General features: G+C 43.2%; 1 protein-coding gene across 2 annotated transcripts in view; it reads left to right on the top strand.

Annotated features, from left to right (window-relative positions):
* The window catches only part of kif26ba (kinesin family member 26Ba), a 126305-nt gene that overhangs the window by 71119 nt on the left and 32155 nt on the right, over nucleotides 1–23031 (top strand). For both annotated transcript variants that reach the window (XM_066697861.1, XM_066697852.1), the window contains exon 5: nucleotides 16181–16364. In XM_066697861.1, the coding sequence (XP_066553958.1) occupies nucleotides 16181–16364 (184 nt within the window). The remainder of the gene's footprint in view (nucleotides 1–16180; nucleotides 16365–23031) is intronic.

Genomic DNA, 23031 nt, shown 5'->3' with positions numbered 1-23031 from the left:
GGCTCAGACTCAGTCCTTCTTCAGCTCAGGGTTATAAATCAGCGCTCCAGGCCGGGTCCAGTCCCCCCGCTGCAGCGCTGAAATGGATCCCGGCTTCCCAGTTGATGAATGCGGTTGTATTGATTACTATAACATGCTGGGCTTTGTCACCCAGAGGGATGCAGAAAAGAATCAGACAGCTATAAATCACAGGGATTATCTCTCTTCTGCTGCTAAGTGCGAGACCAGGGGGATAGAGGGTGGAGAGAATCGGGTATATTTTGCGGAATAAGGGACAAAGGGGGGTAGTTTTAATATGTCCACCCTTTTTTCTATCTCTTTCCAAAATTGCGTCCCCCGTGTTTCTGTGAAGACAGGACAAGTCTGATGTGAAAACGTGTTTTGCTCTTCTTACACACACCATCTCCAATATCAGTTATATCTCCTGCAGTAGTGACTTCTAAGAGTCCCCGTCTGCATTTCGCATTTTGAAAACGTGGGAGCTCAGTTTTCAATGATTCTGAAATATTCAAACAGCTGTCTGGAGACTAGCATGGGAAGCAGCATCAGCACTCAGGCTGGCTGTAAAGCCACGGCAAGCATTGCTCATGAATGGGGAAAGTAGACAAGGATGATTTTGTATTTGAGATTTATGCAGCCATAACACCATGAGCAAGTCATTGTTGCTGTGGAAGCTCAGGTAGCTGTGGAAAAGAAAAAGTAGCTCACAGGTCATATTCGCTGCAAGAGATGTTTTTTTTTCGTCAACCGATCAGTCGATTTAGATTTTGTTTTTGGCCAATGCTGTCTCAAAGCCCTTCAATTCAGGTTGCTACACAGCCTAGTAAGCCTCCAAGAACAACACAGAAATTGATCTGATGAACGCTGAAATAACAAACAGGAGTGAAGCATAAGACTTCCCCCAAGGTTAAGCCAAAGGTAAATAATTGACTTCAGTGTTAAACCCAGTGACGGCAGCCAAATATATCATACATAATGATTTATTTTATGGTTACATTTTCAAATATTTTCACAATGTTTCTAAATGAGCCTGAAGGCAGAATTTTCTTGTCAATCTGATAAAATATTGAGGAATTCTAGCTCAAATCTGGAACTTGGTAATGCAAATTGGCAACACAAACACAGCCTGGGTAGTGATAAAAAGACAGTGGCTTGAGCCAAAGCACAAGAGAACAGACAGCGTCTTCAGCCTGAGTGAGAACAAGGGGAATGTATTGATCTGCACCGGTCGATGTAAACAGAGCTTTCATGGTTGTGTTTCAGTGGCATTTCAGAGGTTTCAGACTATTCTGTAAGTGAACAACGCCGGGAGACTAAAGAAGAATGGTAGTGTATTGTTTTTCCTTGACCCCCTTTTCATACCCCATGAAAACAAGTCTGGGCCAGGACTCCAGTTAAAAACAAAACGACAAAACAAAAAAACACATCGTCCAACACAGAAAGTGTTCAGAACTTGCTGCCAGGGCAACAGTAATGAGTAGCAGTTTGCTCTCATATTTTTTTAGCCGAGAAGGATGCTAGAGCAGGGTGTTGGCATATCTTCAGATTGTCCTTTCTGGCGGTGTGCAGTCAGGCCTGGCTTGGATTTCCACTGCTGTGTCAGGCACACCTCCTACCATGCGATCCACAAAGCCGCAACACTACACCAAAGCCTAGTGTTTCTCTTGGCATGGGCAGCGATGCCTCTGCGTACAAATGATACTGGACTGAGGTTGACACAGAGGAAGAAAGAAAAATTCCTCAAGGGATTTAATTAGAGATTCTCTCTTCACGGCTGCGCTGGTAGCGATTTCTGCCCTCGCAATCTTCAAAAACTCCTGTGATTCTCCTCAAATATTCAGCTGCAGCTAAATCTTACAGTTCCCCTGCATGAATAGCAACGGCAGGGTGAATGAAATGGTGCGAGTGGTTAGTCCCCAACCTGACTGCGTGCCTCAGGAGACGGTTCGGCTGTAATGTCCCTGCTGTGCGTTACGCCACCAATCCCAGCGAGACGGGAGCACGCTGTGATGAATGTGACCCCTGCAGATTCACATGTGCAACCTTTGATCTTTCTTCTTGTGTGTCCCCAATCCTTTCCTTGCGATCCTGTTGTGTTGAGTTCACGGTTTTGCCAGATTTGGAGAGTTAGCAGAGGTTCCTTAAGATCCTTACGCTGTAACACCACTTATTCATCAGGCCTGTTTATTTAGTCTTGTATCCAATAACAACAACAATGTACTGGAGTCATTTAATCTTTACACATTTCTATCAAGTACAAAAAAACTCAACAGTGCAAGTACATGCCAAGGATCAGCAAATGTTCAGAGCTGATATTTTGAGTCCGGTATACTGAAAAGATTTAGATATCAACGTGCCTCCCTCTGCCTGAGAAGTACATTGATTTTGCCCATATAGTGTAAGACCTAATTGCTACTCCACATGTGAGTAAATCACAGCTTTTTTCGATACAGGTTATACACTGATGAGGAGGTGGGAAAAAAAGCTAAACTAAACAAAATGGATAAGAAAAAACGAGTGTGGCATCGATTTAATGAACGCACAACTTGTTTCCGTGCAGGAGACCGCTGTGCCGCAAATTCCCAACTTTGCTGCAGTGCATTATTCTTAGAGGATGCCATGTCATCTGTTGGTTTTTTTTTTTTTTCTGGTGCTTGTAAATCTTCAGGTGACTGAGGCTCTTTCCTACGCAGTACACCTGGAATACATTCCTGAGGTCCCTGCTGACACAAAGGGGATGTGCTGCTCTCAACCCACCCCCCTCGGCACAACTCCTGTACATGATTTATGACGAATGTAAGCTGCTTCCTGAAACCTGCATGCTTTATAGCCGACAAGTCATGACCTTATAGCGCAGACACGCTGGATTTAAGAGCCCAACCTGTCTGAGGTGTCAGCGGGCTGGGCGGTGGATCCACACATCCGTCCGTTTGGCATGAGCGCAGTCCGAACGTGCAGAACAGTTGATGAAGTCGACGGCCTTGTCCTGTGAAGACGGAATGTGTCTCCATACATTATTGGATCCCTAGACAGTCAAGCATTAAATGATTTGTAATATATATATATTTTCATCAACATTCCCTCTGGTGAATGTGGCTCCAGCAGGTTGTTTTTGATGAAGGTCTGGAGGAGGGTTTTAGTTGTGACATTAGTGGGAGTGAAAGGGGGCATCAGAAAAAGGTTTCTTGATTTCATTATAAGATGTCAGGGGCCACATACCCTTTCCATAAAGTTTAATTGGTTTTGAAAACGTATTCAAGCTGTGGAAATTAACAGGAAATACATCTTTGCTTCCTTTATTACTTTGGCGTTTCTTGTTTGAATTATATAATTAAATTAGATGCAGAGAAAAGCTACACCAGTAACTGCATTTGTTATATAAACAAAATAAATGGCAAAAACCCTGATGAGGCGTAAAAACAAGCAAAGTTTTTCAGGCGGAAACCTGCAGCACGGACCGTCATTGAAATCGGCCGTATTGATGCTCTATTTTTATAGCAGGGGCTCCCTGTGGGGCTCTAGTGGGGTTTGTCTTTGGATACATCTGTTGTGTAAATGCTGGGGGTTCTCTGGATGTTCGTGAAGGGATCCATCTGTCAGCCTGCTGGAGGTGCTGAGCTGCCCGATGATGGCACTCTTGCAGACCCACTCTTCCCCAGGTTTTTTTTTTGTTGAACACCAACCTTGGTTTTCAAAGTGCTGGAAAACATCGGCTTTCTGATCCCATTGCACCTTTACAGACCACAAGCAGATCATACGTTTCTTCAATGTTAATCCCATATATAGATAGATCAATATCGTATCACCATCAGCTTTTGTCGATCCTCCACCACTGAGTGAAGGTGTTTCCACTCGTTTCTGTTAGATTCATTTTCCACACCAGCAAAGCTTATACTTTCAACTTCCCATCTTCTGTCTGTCTTCTTCTTGTTCTTCTTTTTGTGGTTGGCCATTTAAAATCCCATATAAGCTACACAAATCATAATTGTTTCTGTCCTTCTTGTCAAATATCACTGCTGGGACTGGATTATGTTATTTCAAGCATTTGAAAAGCTCTCATAGCATTTCAATGTTTACTATGTGGTCCGAGAGTCGAGTAGACGACTGAAGATGTTTTTAAAGTTTCTCGGCCAACCAATGGTGAAGCAGGGCCTGTGGTTATTGTGTAGCAGGCAGAGGGCCTCTCCCAACAGGGTGAGAGCAGTGAGGGCCTGCAGTTTTTGGAGAGGGCATCAATGAGTATTACTGTAAAATAACATTGAAAATGCCTGCCCGTTCCACAAGCAGCTACAAGCTTGGCCTGACTCGCATTCCCAGACATTAGTGGCAGGGGAAGCAACCTGTTAGTATCTGGGTCCCAATTGTGTTGCTTCACTTGTCACTTGGAAATTCACTAAGGAATTAGCTGGTTAAGTAAATGCAATGGGAGGGACCAGGCAATCCATTGAATGTCAGGGTTTGAGAGCTGCAATCGCATCCCTTTCATCACAGTCCCCTGAGGATCATTAGCGCACTCAGACACTGGGGGGGGGTCCCTCTGTATCAAATTAGGAGGGGATCCTCAGCTGAGAGCGAGGGAGGTGGGGAGAGGCCACGAGACGGGGCAGCTGTACTGTAACAAATTGGCAGAAGCGTCGTGCAGCACATCTCTCACTCACAACTTTGTCCCGCTGTACGGCACCATGTTACTGTAGCGTTCTTCACAGAGACGCCACTAAGGGCACCGCATAGACCGACGACAAGCCAACAAGCATCTAGCTAAAGGACAAATACAAGGAAGCAATGACAAAAGAGCACACATGCTGGCTTTATATACAAGCATGTATAGAAACAGATTTTCCTTTCTCTAGGTGATTCCCCCCACTTCTACTGCCTCACATCTTTTCTGCGTCCTCCTTGTCTCCTATTTGTGACAGGATAGATCCCTTCTTTGGGGTTTAATCTTGCACGGACATCTCTCCTCCCTCCCAGTCTTTCCTACTCCCTGTGTCTTCCGCTAGCCTATTTCCTTGAAGCAATAAGAGGGGGTGAATGTACAGACTGGAGTGTCCCCCCTGCTTTAATAGATGTGTGCTGCATGACACCATATTAATTAGGAGCGATGGTAATTTTTTTGTAATCATCTGGGCCCTGAAGCGGAACCCAGGCAACAGGGAGCCCGGCATCCTCCGTACAACGCGGCTGACCTTTCTCCGGCGCGTCTCCTCCAGATGATAGATGGCGTTCGTGAAACAGCTGGGACTATTTTTGTCGAGAGCGAGAGCTTTCATTAGAGCCAGACCGGCTTGCTTGGAATATGTCATTGCCAAAGAGCACACATGATTTATTTCCGAAATATTTTCCTCGGGGGGTCGTACGCCGCCGTTTGACTGTAGGAATTTTGAAAATAGATGATAGAAAAACAGGGGGTGGGGGGGTTGAAGATTGAGTTATAAATTCCTTTTAATTACCATACAGTATATAATGGGTATTGATTGGGGTTCATGGTGTGTGTATGTTTACAGCCTTTATTGATTTATATTTACCGTGTCCCCTTGGTAGGCTGCATAATTTCTGTTGCTTCCCATTGGAGTGTAGTAATGTGGTTTTTATTGTCTAAATAGGAAAAAAACAAACAAGAAAAACCCTTCAGGGTGTAGATTTTGTCAGCACTCAAGATGATGAGGAAAAGCAAACGCACATTGTTGGCTTCATAACGTGTTGTACATTCCAGCGGAAATCCAAATGTGACTGCTCTCATATTGTTTAATTCTTTCACACTAATATGATTTTACTGCGGTGCAGAGGCCACAGTATTTCTCTGCTTTGTGGTTTTTCTATATTAATGTCTGCTTCAGTCTTTTTAGTAGTAAAGAGCAGTGTGGTTCAGAAAATTTGTAATGCAGTTCAATGGCGTGTGTTTAAACAGGCCAGCCCATTTCGGTTCAGCTCTGTTTGAACTTGGCATTGGGTTTCTGATGGGTCTGCTCAGCTGTATCGCTCTGTAGCTTAAAATCTGCATTGAAGAGTTCTGAATATGCCCTTCATGAAAGACAAAAAGCTGTAAGATGAACGCTTACAGTGTTACTTACTGCAGGAGGTGATGACGTTTATAAATGTGCAAGAACTAAATGACAAGTTGGCCTTTTCAAAGTAGAGGGCTGGGTTTTTGTCTGGCCCTGTTCTCTCACCCATGGCACACCAGTCACATCTAACAATCCCAGACAAATTATTAATGTCTTTGTATCTTTAGTGTGGCTATCAAAAAAGCGATCCATGGATTTCCTGCATAATGTTATTGTGCATGCCTCCACAAGACATTTCCAGTTCACACCAGCAAATCTTAATGCATCTTCCCATCTTTTATGTCATCTTCTTCTAGGTCTTTTATCATCTGTTGGGATCCACTCTATAGCTTCTGTTGTCCATCTTTGGTCTACTGTTTTTGCACCTTGACTGGCCTATTGCAATTTTAACATTTACACTCTTTCAATGATGTCACATCCTTTTGTTGTTTTTTCTTGCCCTCTTGTATATACATGGTTCCATGCTTCTTTATGTCATTTCCAGTTTGAGACATTTCTGTGTTTAGTGGCCTCTGACATATATATATAGTAAGCTTTATTTACAGTGATAACAGCCTTCAGCACAAACAGATGAGTTTCTAAACTTGATTGTAATGTACATATGTTTATCTACGCTGTTGAGCAGTTATACATGCAGATGTCAACGACATGCATGGTTACACATTGCCTGCATTGCAACTCCGTGTTATTACACCGTAAATACAAGAGAGATAACTTAGAAATTACTTAGTATGGACACCCCACAATTGCCCTTTTAATGTAAGACATTGTTATAAGTGGTACTCAGGGCTGGGCAGGCCAGTGAAGAAGTCCACACTGTGTCAACATGCTCCAGCAGGCCACACTGTGTCAATGTTTCACACCTGGCAATGCATGCAATGCATTTCTGACTGGTCTTTTTGTGCCTATTAGGAGCCTATTATGCTTAAAGTTAATGAATCCTCTTGGTGCTAAAGAGTGTACAACCCCTGCTGCTCTAGTAGTGGTGATTGTGCTGTTTGCTTTGGGCCATATGGCTCGGGTGCTTGGAACAGTGCCTCAGAGGTGATTCTTAGTTCATTATTTTTGGCCTCTCTCAGTGGCACAGTGGAGTTGTTAACTACATTCCCCTATGCTTGTCATGAAGAACTTCTCTGGCTTAATTTGTTTGGTTTTGTTTTTCACTCTACCAAAATAAAAAACCCTGATGTTTTGATGGAGGTCATGCACAGTTTAGCAAAAATCATATGCCAAGCTGTGCAGGAGATTACAGCATGCAACCCTATCCTTAACCCTAAGCCTTGTGGATGTAGGCTGGAATAAGGGTATATCTGCCAGGACATTTCAGCAAGTTACTTAGGCCTCTAACAAAAGGGTTTTTGTCTGATGTAGAAATGAATTCACTTTAAAGGGCTGGTATTTTGTTGTGCTATTTTGCTCTGACCCCGGTCCTCTGTAATGTGATATCCATGTCTGTAGGTTGGCTTGTGTCATTGTAGCACTAGTGTGTGCAGTAGCTCTTCTATGATGACTTTGGCTAATTCCATCTGGAACAGCACTCCTGAACTCTTCCTTGGCAAGATTACCAGAAGTGGGCCAGAGGAAACAGACAATCATTGTTTTCTTTGGTTTAGTGCCCTTACTGTTACTAATTAGGAACCATCATTAATCAATCAAGCAAGCAAGTAGTCAGACTCTATTTCATATAGTGCCTTTCGCAAAACACTTCTGTAATAAGTGAACTGACACTTTCTCAATCCCTGGCATCAGAATGCCACCACGGAAACCATGTGTCTTTATATTTTGGCCTGACACCAGTGCGCCCACTTCTAATACACCATGCACAGTCGGCTCTTCCTCCATGGTGCGAGCGCCAGTGACATACTCCAGTGGAGCGGCTACATGGATCTCATTAGTAATGGCACAGTGACACCTCCGAGAAGCCCTTCTCCAGCAAGTCAGTGTCACTCTGTCAGTATGCATCACCCTCATAATGGATCATCAGTGGGGCTGCGGCACTGCATTCAAACCACGTCGTGCTGTCGGAGGGGTACTGCCATGCAGAACGGTACCTGGGAAAGCAGCAGCCGCAAGGATCGTTAGTCGTAATCATCTGTTTTTCAACCCCAGGTTTGAAAAAACTGGCCCCTTGAAGAAGAAGAAAAAAAACTGCCAACTTGGAATTTAATGAAACGGGGCCTTGGATATGAAAAAATAAATAGACAATGAAGTGCTATGGAAATGATTGCTGAAATGTTACAAATGCACTATATGCAGGGGGCATAGGGTTTGTGCTTGTCCTGTGCACTGTGTGCTAGTGATCTGTGTGTAGAGCAGTGGCCTCCGCTCCCTGTGCTGATAGCGATCTGTGTGTAGAGCAAAGGCCTTATACAGTAGTGTGTAGCCTTGTAGCCCTGTGTATCTATAGCATCAGGAGGTGGCAGGAAGGAGGCCTGAGCCAGCCCTCTTTATTTACTGCTATAGGAGCTCCAAGGGAGCCCGCACTTTTACCTATAGAGGCACTTTGAGGAGTGATGGGGAAATTAGTAATTGCGCTTGGAGATGCAAGTCTTGACAGGCATTTGTGGTGCCTGTTTCGTGTTTGTGTGGAACTTTATCTGCCGTTCAGTTCAGCCAGCTTAATGGAGCATTTTATAGCAAGGGAATAAGGGTATGAGTGTTGTTGAGTGACATCAGGAAAAAGTGCAACAAGGAAAGTGCAAACCATTGAATGCAGAGTCTTTTGTGCACATTTCACATCACAGTCCAGGACAACTCCCACAATATGCTACTTCCCAGTGTTTGCGCAGTACAGGGTTTTCAAATGGAAGCGTTGCCATCATAATCCACAATGTTTCAGCTGATGTCAATGAAGTTTTCAGTGAATATATAGAAACTCTCTACTTAAGAATTGTCTTATTTTCTTCAATAAACAAGAAATGGAGGAAAGGATCTATTAAAAGCCAGCCATGTCAGTAAATCATTGCTTTCGAAATACTGAAGTCCTGGCTAGTACATTTTAAAAACATACACACAAAGAAATAAACAAACTTTGAGCAGGGTTATATTTCTCTCTCTCTCTCCATCTCACTCCGTCTGCTATTTGTGACAGTTATTTTTTTCCCTTTTCCCTGCAACAATATTTAGTGATAGATAGGATATGACTCATAAAGTATTTATGAGCGGAGAGAATGCACTGGAGTAAGACGAGTTTTTGAGACCGTGCTGAAACTGATCAAAGGTGACACTGCCAGCTCCCAGCTGGTACAGATGACAAGAAGCTGAGGCCACTAGCCAAAATCTTCCACCCCCCCCACACCAAAAGTGACATAAAAGTCGTCTTGCTGCTTTTTGATGTTTATTTCAATGTTAATTTATACAACATTTGTTTATAAATCTAAATCTAAAGTTTACCAGTGTAAGGTATTAAGGTGACATCATTTTAAGGCACAACTCTCCGGAATGGGGTGTAAAGGAATGATCTGTGTAGTGTGGTGTGATCGTTATTAATTCTTATTATTATTCTTCCTCTGAATCGAAATGGTTTCTGTCCTTCAACTACAATGGTGAATTCATCTTCATATTCAGTGAAAGAGATGGGTCTTGCTGACAAGCTTTGTTATAGGAGTGCAGCGAGGTAACCCTATCACCACTGTAGTGTTAAGGGGCCTGGCTATCCATCGCCCTTGTCTGTCAGTGAGGCGGCTTCCACTCCTCCAGTGATGGAAAGCCTGAACCAATGCTTGAGTTGTCAGCGTGTTACAGGAGGCATAAAAAAGGTACCGAAGCTGCTGGTTAAAGGCCAAGTTAATTTCAGAAGAAAGGTATGCTCCATTTGTGTGTGATTATGGATAAGTACGTATCAGGGCCCTGCTTCGAGAGACGGAGAAAGAAAAGTAATTTGCGGAGCTGTCAGGTGTGTGTGGTGGCTAATGGGTTTTTAGTCTGTTTTTGTATTCATCAAGTTTCAGTGCATTGGAAACACAGGCAAGCAAACCTACTTACGGTATTCGCTAACTAAACGCCTGAGATAAGTCGTAATGTAGATGAGTTAAGATCGGCTGAGATATTACCTTGTTACGAGCTCATGAGTAATACAATCAGGGAGCGGGGCCAGGTATAGCTGTGCTTTGCCTTGGGTAGCTGGGTTTATCCCATTTACGTGTTTTCAGTATGATTGAGTTCCTGCAGAGGAACCGTGTGTATTCTCGGCCTTTCATACACACACCTTTAGCAGATAACCATGTTGAATGAGCACATTTATAAACCTGACATAAACCGCTAGATTAATGAAGGAGCCATTTCCTGTCTGGCTGCATCTGCTGCTGCAGTCCCATTGCTCACTCTCTCTCAGATGTTTCCTTTCATTTCAATATGTGTTTATCAGCATTTTACTTCAATGTTTGAAAGACCGGTCAGAAGACAGCAGTGGTTTCAAATCACTGTGGGAGTTTAGCAGCCGTTTAATTATATATATATAAACACATAATATTTTATATACATATCTATATTTGTAGGTCTCTCTTCCTGGAAACTTGGGTGAAATTGCTTGAATGAATTGCATATAGATAGTCTGTCAATGTAGAGAGGAGCACTTAACACTGAGTAAATCTGAACATTGTGTCATTATTATTAGTTTTTAAGGTATTTCTTAAAAAACTTGGAAATGGTGACACAGTGGACACATCACAACTGCTCTGACTTTCTTGCTTCATCAAAGCAAAGTGTCCAACACATAAAGTTTAGAAAGTTAAAGAACAAAAAAAACTTAAGTCACAAAAGGGCCTTGGCGCCTTAATTACCATCCCTTAATTAGTCAAGTATTAAAAGTCCATTAACAGAAACAAGTCTAGTTGTATGCAGTTGCTTGGGTTCTCGGTAGAGGGATAAGGGTTCACATCACATCTTTCCAAAGGTGCATCCAGTGGCTGCTGCTGAGCTGGTTTTGTTCTGCTGAGTGAGACTAACGCCAGCTGATTTCACAGGCTCTCCATTGAAAGGAAATGAGGCTCAGTCGATTGAACTAGTTGGGGGAAAAAAAAACACCCAAGTACAAGCTGGTATATCCCCCACATTATCGATTAGGCGTGCAAATACACACAAGGGAGATATTACGCCGGTTCATCCATGAAATCATAATTACGCTGCATGAGAAGACCTGTTTTGTATTCCACTGGAAGCACACAGACACTCAACAAGATGTTTCAACTAGGCTTTTGTTTTCCAGAGAGTTACACATTAGCTGAAATTACTTACTGCATGATTTCTTAATGCGTTCTTCCTGAGAAAGAGAGGGAGGATTAATTGAACTGAGCTCTTGAGTCTCGGTTGCTCTGCACCCCTGTGCATTCCTGCATCCTGACTGTCACTCGCAGTTTTGTGCCAGTTTACTTCTCCTTATCCTAAGGCACTAAGCTGCCCTGAACGGCATTAGCTGTATCCATTCTACCGTGTTGCATGTTGTCTTCCTTCAGAGGCTGCCCGTGTCTGCGCTAGCATCCCAGCAGTGGAGGCTACGCCTTGAGCGGCGGCGCTGCACCACTCAGAGGTAGCTGTCAACAAGGCAGCAGCAGGTGCCAAGCAGTTAATAGTGCCACCGGCGCGTTGCACAGCTCCAGCACTTCCTCAGCACAGACTTGGATGCTGCATCTCCTTTACCACTGCAGTGATTGTTTATGTTTGTTTGTTCATGAATTTTTATTTCTTTACTTTGTATTTTGTGTGGCAATGGGTTAGTGCAGATCTGGTGAAGAGTCTGGAGTGATAGACCGAGTGTGTGTGTGTGTGTGTGTGTGTGTGTGTGTGTGTGTGTGTGTGTGTGTGTGTGTGTGTGTGTGTGTGTGTGTGTGTGTGTGTGTGTGTGTGTGTGTGTGTGTGTGTGTGTGTGAGAGAGAGTGAGAGAGGCACAGTCCTCTTGGAAGAGCAGACACCGATATCTGCTGAGTGCACAGGGTTGAAGCGGAGAGCCGTCTCTCAGCAGCTGTGTGTGGGCAGCGGTGGCACAGGTGCCTCTCCTGGTCGCGGGCAACGTCCCGCTGAGTGGTAGCTGCCTGTCAGGTATGCCCCTGCCATCGCGGCCCAGAAAGAACAGAGGAGGAGAAGACAAGCAAGCAAAAAGAAAGCAGCGGAATGAAAAAAAGAAAAACGGATTTTTCAGTGCTCAGCTAGGAAAAGGGGGGCCATGCTAGTTGGATTGTCTTTATTATTAAGAAATAAAAGAAGTGCACCTAACTTTGGAAATGGGAGCTAGTGTGGCTGCAAAGGACACACTACAGGCAACCTGATGGTGGCTGAGCTGGACATTAGGACTCCAGAGTAGGCTTTCATCAAAGGGATGGACAGCGCACTTGTGTGAGTAACCTGCCCGTGAGCTCAGATGTCTTAATTTTTTTAAGAATTTGTTTTGTGTGTGTGTTTAATATTCTTGCATATTACACAATGTGTAGGCTGTGGAGAAAGGGCTAATTGTGTGTCTTGAGTGTCAGTTTCTTCAAACACAAGAAGTTAAGATTGAAGGTGTCTATGGAGCACTGAGTGATCCCTGTGTCCCTCTTGAGTCCACTGAAACCTCATGGACGTCTCAACAAAGTCAGGGGAACACAACCAGGCCTGCAGGAGGTCTGGAACAATTAAAATAACAATAAGAAAGGACAGATTTCCAAATTGGTTGCTTTGACTGATGTATTAATGTATACATAAGCAAATCCATTTTTCAGACCAGTGCTATCATATTGTGTAAAAAAGGAGGAGACTTTTTTTACTTATATAGGACAACATACCTAAAAATAGTAACTGAAGTGTTGGACCAGTCATGAAAATAATAAATTGTAATATTAAAACAAAAAAGCTGTCTTCTACTTGAATAAAAGATGCAAAAGCAAATCTTGGTCAGTGACAAACCCTGGGGAATTCATTTCAGCTTGAAGAAGACAGCTTACCTAAGTTTCCAAAATTAATGAGTGTCATAATAATTATTTCACTTTACACTACACACAGCCAACTCTACCTGGATTTTTCTGACAGAAGATCTATTTTGCAAGTTGATATAGAGTTTTGTCTTATTATACATAAAAAGCAGCTTTCTGCAGGCCTCAGTCGAGATGTGTGCAGTAATAAAAACAGAAGCAAAGCATTGTGCATTGACTGGAAATGGTCTTGGTGGTTGTTTGACAGCTCATGTTTTGAGATCAGAAATTAATTAAGAGAGAGACCCCAACAAACACAAAAACATGACTGAGTGATGCGCTGACCGCACAAAAGGACAGTTTTGATATGAATTGTAGATGCTGACCTGGGTGCTGGCAGGTGTTTGATTGGTCTGGTTTTGTTTTACCGGTGCTGTCCTCATGCTCTGATGTTTTTCAGCACACCTCGCGTAGTGTGGACAGATCACACAGGGCGCTGCAGAAGCTTTGAAGATCTTTAAAAAAAAGTTCAGGATGCTTAAAACTATGGAATTGAGAGACCTGCACTTAAAGACTCACAGGCAGTTAATAAAGCATCAGGAGTCTTTCATTTATTTATTTATCCTTCCCTGTCTGCAAACAATAGCCAGTGACTTAGTCCCATTTCCTCAATGACCTCCCCCGGGGCTGAGTCTGCTCTTGTTCTTTATCCTGGCCCCCCTCTGATTCACTCTGGTTGGGAGGTCTAGGGTGGGGGGGGTGCAGTGAAATCTATATATAGATATACATACATTCAGACCAATTGAGCCAGATCCCTGGTGGTGCAGTGGGCTTCCCCAGCAGTCTCGGAGGGAGCCGTGCTGTGCCTGTGAGTGGCGACTCAAGGGTTTACTGTGAAAAGGCCACTCATCGGACCGATCAATACACTATAGAGGCAGTCAAGCCACACTTGATCTAGGTCCTTCTGTGAGGACTGCTTCAGTTAAATGAATTGATGCCATTTCTTCTTTGTGGCATCTTGTTTATGGGAAGACTGTGTTGTGGGTTAAAACGAAAACGCACACACCTAGGGGCCCAGATTAAATAAAAACTGCAAGGACTAATTGCAAACTACAAACCTGGACTGGACAGCTGTTTTATATACAAGAAGAAAGAAGCTTCAGCCCAAAAACAGAGCTGTCACAATGATGGATAACTCAGCCGACATGACATTCTTCTTCTTTGTAAATGTTTGGAAGTTAGTAAATGAAGTGTTGCTGAGGCCTGTGTCCGACCCAGGCTGGGGTGAAGCTGGGTACCGGCTGTAGTCGGCTCCGAGGAGCGTGGGAGGGGATGGGGGTTTGGGGGTATGAAAATCGTCCACAGGAAGATATTAAGATGGCCGCCATTAGGAGGATTTGTGAAAAGCTGCTGGTGGAGTCACAGAGGATTTGCGCACCAAAATGTAATTTGCATTGAAAGCCTGAATCACACAGCATACATTAAGGTTACACAGCTGCAGTCGCCCTGAGCACATGATTTTATGCTTTCGCACGGTTGCTAAAATCCTGTCTTGAGTATCAGGCGGTGTAATTCACATCTGTCTGAGACTAGACCCCATTGAAAATACCCTGACATTTCCTGTGAGTCTGACTGTCATAAATGTTAGTGTGTGTGTGTGTGTGTGTGTGGAGGGTGCATTCATTCCCACAAATCGCAGAGCCTTTATGACAGTGATTTCAAATGCATCCCATGTGCTGTTCTTGTCATTCCAGCTAAACTTGTATAGATATTCAACAGCACGCAAAAAGTTGATGCCGAGAAGAGAGTCGCTGGGCAGCACATATACAGGATGGGATAGAACAATCAGTCTAGCGGGGTCAAGAGGTCATCCCTTGACCGTAATACAGCGGTGTGTACTGACAGTATGGGCAAAGATTAGCAGGGTCCTGAAGTGCAAGCTTCTGATTTTGCGGTCTGCTCTGTCTTCTGATCTTCCCCCGTGTGCAGCGAACACTTTGGTTGGTCTCTGTGTCAAGGCCACGTTCATCTCTGGTCACTGAAAAGCTCTTTGATTCAATTAGAGTCCCCCCACTCACACTGGTAACCCTTCTCCAGTGCTGCTGTTAGGCTAACAATACCCGGCTGATTTTATTTACCCGCAATGTTCGAGAGGGATGATTTCAGGCCAATTTGTTCAACAAGCACCGTGACAGAAGGGCTTGTCCATCTGGCTTTCGAGAACCTTTTAATCCAGAGGCGATTGTGGGCACAATGGCCTGTGATTGCCCCTTAATTGATGTCTCTAAGTACTATGTGTGCGTTGCTTTCAAGGAGAATCCTTTTATCACACAAACACGCACACACGGGGACATTGTGCATCAACCGCATGAAACGGTAAACACTGCCTGCAATAATAGCAAGTTCCTTGCAACTTTTGTCCTACCCTTCAGAAAGAGGAATCTCTCCCTTTTCTGATCTGCTGACTGTTATTTATCGTTTTGTTCCTCTCCAGACCAAGACAGGAGAATGAGCTGTAGGATACTGTCTGAATTTAGATGTTTTGGTGGCTGTTGTTGGTGTTGGTGGGGTTTCACCAGTTGAATGTAAACCTTTGACAAGCAGCCCCCCCAAACCAGTGTCTTAATTCAGTACTGCCCTTTTGCATTACCTCACCATGCCCAAGAGTGAATTGACGTGCTTTTTGAGCTGAAAATGTTGTGTGGCTGTGCGGCAAACTTTGTGAGCAAGTGATTACATACCCACACACACACACACACACTCTCTCTCTCTCTCTCTCTCTCACACTCAGCTGATTTTTCTAGATCACTTTCACCATAATAAAATAGAAATATATATATATATATATATATATATATATATTCACATGCACTCTGAGGTCCTTTTCCTCTCACTTCCTCTGATTTGTCACACAATATGGCATTTATGAAACAAAATGGTAACAGGAGACATCTTGTCTTGAGAAATAATTTGTTTAACTATCATTACTGGTCAATGTCTTTTCCTGCGTGATCATTTTCCTTGCAGGCGTAACAACGGAATTATGTGACGTAATAAAAATGAGGTGTCAGACTTGCTAATCCTCAGATCTCTGCTCTCGGGACTTCCCCGACCCCAACAGAACCTTCCTCTCCCAGGAGGCTCGTAAACGCACGAGTATCTGCTAGGCATACTGTGTGGAAGTAACTCCTAATGTGATACTAACTTCTGCTTCTCTGCGCCCCTCTGCAGAGCTGCCCAGAAGCTGAATCTGTCCTCCAAGAAGAAGAAGCATCGTCCCTCTCCGTCATGCGTGAGCGACCCTCCCCTCTTCGCCACCAACTTCAGCCGCATCCTGCAGACCTCACCCCCTCCAGCGCCGCCCTGCCTGCTGAGGGCCGTCAACAAAGTCAAGGACACTCCGGGGCTGGGCAAGGTAGGCCTCACTGCCGCAGTCCATTGTGTTTGCTTTCAGTGAACCAGGAAATTTGCTTTTCTATCTATCCATCCATCCATACATCCATCCATGATTCTGCGTATTGTTTTGTAGTCATGAAAGAAAGTGACTAAAGTGGTCCTGGGACAATACAGGTGTTTGTACATGTTTTGGATGGTCATAAGAACAGTGAGATTTGACTTCCGTTTACATTTCACTTCCGCATACAGTGAGATTTGACATCCGTTATAAGAACATAAGTTTACAAACGAGAGGTGTCCATTAATAACTGAGTGATCCAAGGATCCTATCCTGTCTGATTTTAAATGTTCCTCTGGTTTGATGTGGTCGATGCCTTTCATGATTTTGAAGACTTGAATCAAGTCCCCATGTAGTCTCCTCTGTTCCAGGGTTCAGGTCCCTCAGTCTCTCAGTAGGACATTCCCTTCAGACCTGGAATAAGTCTGTTTGCTCTCCTCTGAACTGCCTCTAGAGCAGCGATATCCTTCTTGAAGTGTGGAGCCCAGAACTGTCCACAGTATCCAGATGAGCTCTAACTAGTGCATTGTACAGTCTGAACATCACTGCCCTTGTTCTCAATTCTACACTTTTGACAATATACCCTGACATTCTGCTTTTTATTGCTTCCCCACATTGTTTGGATGGAGAAAGTGAGGAGTCCACATAGACTCCTAGGTCTTTCGCATGCGTTACTTCATCTAGTTCTATTCCTCCCATAGTGTAATTATAGTGGACAATTTTGTTACCTGCATGTAATACCTTGCACTTGTCCACATTGAATTTCATCTGCCAGGTGTCGGCCCACAACTGAATATTATCTAAGTCCCTTTGAATAGCCTGTGCTGCCGAGATTGTATCTGCTGAGCCACCTATTTTCGTATCATCTGCAAATTTGACAAGTTTGCTAACTATCCCAGAGTCCAGATCATGAATATAGATTAGAAAAAGCAAAGGCCCCAATACTGATCCCTGTGGAACTCCACTAACAACCTCACTCCAGTTAGAAACGACTCCTCTAATCGACACCCTCTGTTTCCTATACATCAGCCAGTTCATAATCCATCTACTTACATTACCCTGAATGCCTACAGCTTCCAATTTGAGGATCAGTCTTTGGTGTGGAACCTTATCAAAAGCTTTCTGAAAATCTAAGTATATCATATCATATGCTTTCACATGATCCACAGCTGCAGTTGCATGTTCAAAAAATTCTAATAATGCATGTGACAGAGTATCACAGACCTGGGGTAAAGAGTCTCCAAAGAGCGCATAAAGAAAGGACTGGAGGTTTGCGTAGGATTTAATAATGCCAAATCAATCTTAGTTAAAAAAATCAGGCCTGTATTGACACTGATGTCATAGTTTTTCATTGTCATTAAGAATGTATGAATGTGTCTGGACATCTTATAGCACTTTTCTTACATTGGGATAAATTGGAAGTTGTAAAATGTATTATATTTTGAATTGCTCTGTTTAATGTAAATTTGAATTTGTAATGTTTGATGCCTTGTACTTAAACTGCATTCTTCGACAGCCTTATGGAGAAATGCTTTATCTTGGTGCTGATGTGAAGCCAAATGCCTTATGTTTCATTTTGTCTTTGCCTGGGTTTTTTCTTAAACAACAACATCACAGAATGACAAGATTATAAAAACCCTTCCTTTCCAATATGAATCCACAGCAGTTTCTTTGTGTTTAATGCGTTGTTAAATGCAGGCCTGGGTTGAGTTGGTATTCGTGGTGCATCTGAGAAGAAAAAAGAAAAGAAAAGCATCCCCCCCTTCGCCCATCACTTCATTACTCTTGTCGTCTGCGTATTTAGCTTAACCTGTAAGTCTGAACTAAAGCGAACAACACTGAAGGAGAAATTGCTGTTATGGATTCACAGCTGGTGCCAAGAAGGAGTGTGTCAGAGTAATAGCCCAGACAGGCTGCAACAAGCCCAGTCGATACTGACATCATCTCTCAGCTCCTACAAAGCATCATTAATGGCCTCTATTTTCATATGGAATGACCTTGGGGTCAGAGCTATGCTGGGGCGGCAGGCTGTGATTTGTCACCTTTTCCATTAGTCAGCAGTGAGAGAGGTTAGGAATTATTGTGTGTGTGTGTGTGTGTGTGTGTGTGTGTGTGTGTGTTATCGATCGGTCGTGTAATGACTTTTTATTTTGTCTTGGTACTCCAGAATGTGTAAAATAGACACAGTTGAAACAAATGGAAAGGAAAGCCAACCTGCGCAGTATTTGTGTTTATTGCTGATAATTTGAGAATTGGGAAAAACATAGGTGGGTACAGGTAACATGTGCAGACTGGGCTTCTGGAAACACGTCATCATAAACATTAGGAAGCAAAAGCCAATTTGAAAACCGTGGGATATGACCCTTGATAGGCCTGGAGACTAGGGAGGTGTGAAAAAGCCGTGTAGTGGGGTAGTAGATGATGAAAATCTATCCTGGACTGTATTTCACAATCTCTTTAACTTTCATTTACCCACAAGACTTTAGCATTACATGTAATATAATGCCAGTGCGGATTTCCCCCTATGAAACCTGCTTGTACATCTACAACCTCTAGATTTGATTTTGTTTGTTTGTTTGTTTATCCCCCTTCCCCGCAGGAAATCAACCCTCATTTTTGGTTTTAACCTTTCAAATGTTATCAGCTCCTCAGAAGAGCATAAAGGTATTTTAGTTTATTGGCTGCAGATCTGAAAGAATTGGCTCACAGAGTTGCCCACACAGATGGCGAAAATATGCTACCTGATTGATAACACCATGTGTGGATGTGATAGGCTTCAGATTAGGCAACCTCTTTAAATTCTAAAAACTAAATATCAGAGCACAACAGGGAAACATGACTCCCGAGGGGCCGGTATTCTGCATGAGCTGAGCAACACAAAGACTTTGTTTCTTGCAGAAGAATATTTAGGGACACTTCAAGCAGAGGCACAAAATAAACTAAGGAAAAACAACCACAACAACAAAAAGGTCAGTGATTTCTGCTGCTGGACAATTGCAAGATAACAGACTCAACTGTTCCCTGGATGGTGCTCTTCTATTGTCAGACAAGCAACATGTGTGGAAGTATGCTCACATGCAAAGTTATTTTAGGGTGTCTTTACAGCTTGCAAAAGCTCCCGGATAGGCAATACTCGCCCCCAGTAGCCTGTAAATCTGTCACAGATTTTTTCCACCCACACTGTTGGCATTTTATTTAATATGAGCAGAGGAGGAGCTGTCACGTGATATGACAAGGTGTTGGTTTAGAAAGGGCCAATTAATTCCAGTGTGTCCCAGTTGAGGTCTGCTCAAGGCAGGTATTCCTTCTCCCTGAAACGCTGAAGTGTTGTTATTGATGTTATTAATGAACAAATTAATGTATTTTTATTGATCATTGTATATTTGATTGTAAATATGTCAGTGCATCAGTTGACCTTCAATATAAAGGGGTGAACAGTAGGCACAGGGCTGTTTTCTCATTTGTGCCAGGTACCAGCAAACTGAGCTGAGGGGATGTATTAATGAGAGTACCTGAGATTAATCCTCGTAAAGCACAGCAGCGTAGCCAGGGCTCCTTTCAGGGGACCTAATAATAAAGAGCCATTCTGGTGTCTGAAGCATGAACCTTTTGTCTGGGCTCTTGGGTCCCCTACGTGCTCTGAGGTGACCCTGGTGGGGGGCAGAGCACCGGATAGCGGGACGGTGGAGTGACCAGGGGAGATTGCTCATGTATGTTCATGGAAGCTCCCTGTTGCTTGCCGATCTTTCGTGCTGAGCCCACGATCCCCCCCCCAGTCCGTCAGTGTAGGAAGCCTCGCAATGCAAATGGTGGCATTTAAAAGCAACGGTATAAAAATGTCATCTGTATTCCCCCAAGGAGAAGATTTTTCATTTTTCCTGATGTTCCATTGCCCTATCCATGTTAGAGTTCGGTGATAACTAGGAACCAGACAATAAAGAAGCAATCTGGGGATCACTGGTGTGGAAGTGTACATCTCGCATAAGAGACCATTATCAGATTTAAAACCCAGCCTGCCCCCCCACACCACTGATAGCAGCCTCACCATTTTAATCTTAATCTGTTTGGAGCTGGTCTAGCTAATGCCAGTCTGGTACAAATGTTGTGCTTTGGGTCTTGGTCTATTCTTTATTATTCACATTTGTTACACTGATGTAAGCTTTACAATTGACCCTAGTTTGTTAGTCAGGTAGTTACTGTGAATGGCTTTTTGAACAGGCACCTAATGGCTGTGGTGTGTTGGCTTTGACGCCTTATTCAGGTCAGATTGCCCACTCTCTCTCCTCAGAGCCGGGGTGCGGCCGGATGCAGGGGAACTGGGGTTGATTTCAGGACTCTAACCTCCAGTGAAGTCTGCTGCAGAGGATAACATCACATCTATAGTGCTTAAAACTCCAGAATTAAGTTTGTTTTGCATTAAAATACTTTGTTTTATTGCTGCCAGGAACATCAAGCCTCCAGGAACTCTAAAACTCAGCAGTGAAGGCCTGGTCTTTAATTGCTTTGTGTATAATGCATAACACATGAAACAAAACCTGCTTTCTCAAATGCTTAGGGGTTTGTGAAAAAATATTGGTGCACCCCACCCCAATTCCAGAAGGGTAGTCAGACTGACTTACCAGGCTGCTTACAAGGTCTCAGTTTTGTGCAAGGAATCCCATTTTAGATTTATCTCATTGCTTTGCTATTAAGCTTGTCGTTCTCATCTCTCCCCACTATCAATTATACGAGACCTTGACTGGATTTTTTTTCTTCTTTTCATTTTTTAACTTTTATTCCGTAACACAGAGGGATTTCTCTATTCGTGACAGTCGAATCAATCACCTGTGCGAGGCAGATAAGAGTGACGACCTTGAGATATAAGGATTGAGGCCCAATCAATTTTTAATAGCTCCACCTTGAAGGAGAAGGTGGGAATAAACTAAACAAATCCTATCAGAGTTCAAGTTTAGAGAAACCTATTGGCAGCCAGAGAGATGGCCAGTCAGTGTTTACATCAAAATTGTTATTTTTTTTCTTTCCATGGTAACGTGTTATGAGGGATTGAAAACTCTAGATTTTTGCGATACACACTTAAACGGCTAACAGACAGAATAATTGCTGACTTTGGATTTCCAATTATTTTTGTGTTTATGTTTTTGCAGAGGCATGTAAGTGTTTTGTTTGCAGTGAAGTACTTAAAGATCCTTGAAGATTTAAAAACCAGCTTAGCTGACTGTGGAAGGCCTCTGTGAAATGATGGATGATGTCTGAATCCCCTCATGGTCCTGGTTTTGTTGACGTTTGCGGTGGAGTGCTGATATTTAAATTAAAAACAAACTCTGCAAGGAACAAGAGGTTCCAAAATAGCAATGCGTTTGTGTCTATTATCCAGAGATATATCTGGCTTTCTTGTGTATGCAAATACATACATTAAAACCTGAGGTGCCATTTTGGTTGTGTTTTTCACTCTTTCTGGGGAATTGGATTCGATTGTTTTTCAAAACTACGCTGCAGAGAGAAATTCATACTCAAGAGCACCTTTTCACTGAATAGGGGTCAGTTAGAAACATCTGCTGAACGTTTGGGGATTAGGGAGGCTATGCTGTACGCTGGTCTGTGCGAGGTGTCTGCCATCTCTTCATCTCTTCAGCTGTACAGCTGGTGTGCTGTTCATCCCGTGGGTGAGAGCTTTGAAAACATGATTCTATTTGGGCAAAAATAACTGTTAGAATGTTCTCAGTTACTCTGGGGGGGACATCTGTGAAGTCAGCTGGTTGAAGTGTCCGATTCCAAGCATTTGTCTATATATACATAATATACAGACGGGTGACAAATTAAAGGACAAACCAACATAAAGAGTCCCAGTAAGGTGTTGGGCACCACAAGCTGCCAGAACAGCTTCAATGCACTTGGCACAGATTCTATGAGTCTCTGGACTCTACTGGAGGGATGAACACCATTCTTCCAAAAGATATTCCCTCATTTGATGTTTTGATGATGGAGGTGGAGAGTGCTGTTTAACACTTCGATCCAAAATCTCCCATACGTGTTCAGTTGGGTTGAGATCTGGTGACTGCAAAGGCCATAGCATATGATACTCATACTCATCAAACAATTCAGTGACCCCTTGTGTCCTGTGGATGGGACATTGTCATCCTGGAAGAGACCACTCCCATCAGGATAGAAATGTGTCACCATCGGATAAAGGTGATCACTCAGAATAACTTTGTAATGATTTGCAGTGACCCTTCCCTCTAAGGGAACAAGTGGACCCAAACCATGCCAGGAAAATGGCCCCCACAGCTATCTGTCCATCTGTCTATCTATCTATCTCTGTCTGATACATAGATAGATAGATACAGATAAACTGCAGTGTTTCCCCACAGGATTTTTGGAAACTGTGGTGGGGGAACCCCGCACTCTCTAGGGGGGTCCGGGAGATTGCCCCCCCATGAGAAAATGTTGTCAATTTGAACAATTAAATGCATGAATCTGGTGCACTTTGAAATTAAAAGAAGCTAGATCTGTGGAGAATTTTGGACTTTTGTAAACAATCCAATCATAAACCCATGAGGTTATTTCAAGTTGTAAGACACTTGAGTCATCAATTAAATTAAGTAAAAGCTGTAACGTGTTGTACTGGTGT

The sequence above is a fragment of the Amia ocellicauda genome, chromosome 1, assembly GCF_036373705.1.
Source record: "Amia ocellicauda isolate fAmiCal2 chromosome 1, fAmiCal2.hap1, whole genome shotgun sequence".
NCBI classification, from domain to species: Eukaryota; Metazoa; Chordata; class Actinopteri; order Amiiformes; family Amiidae; genus Amia; species Amia ocellicauda.
The sequence above is the reverse complement of the archived record's forward strand: the minus strand, read 5'-3'. Positions and strand labels throughout refer to the sequence as shown.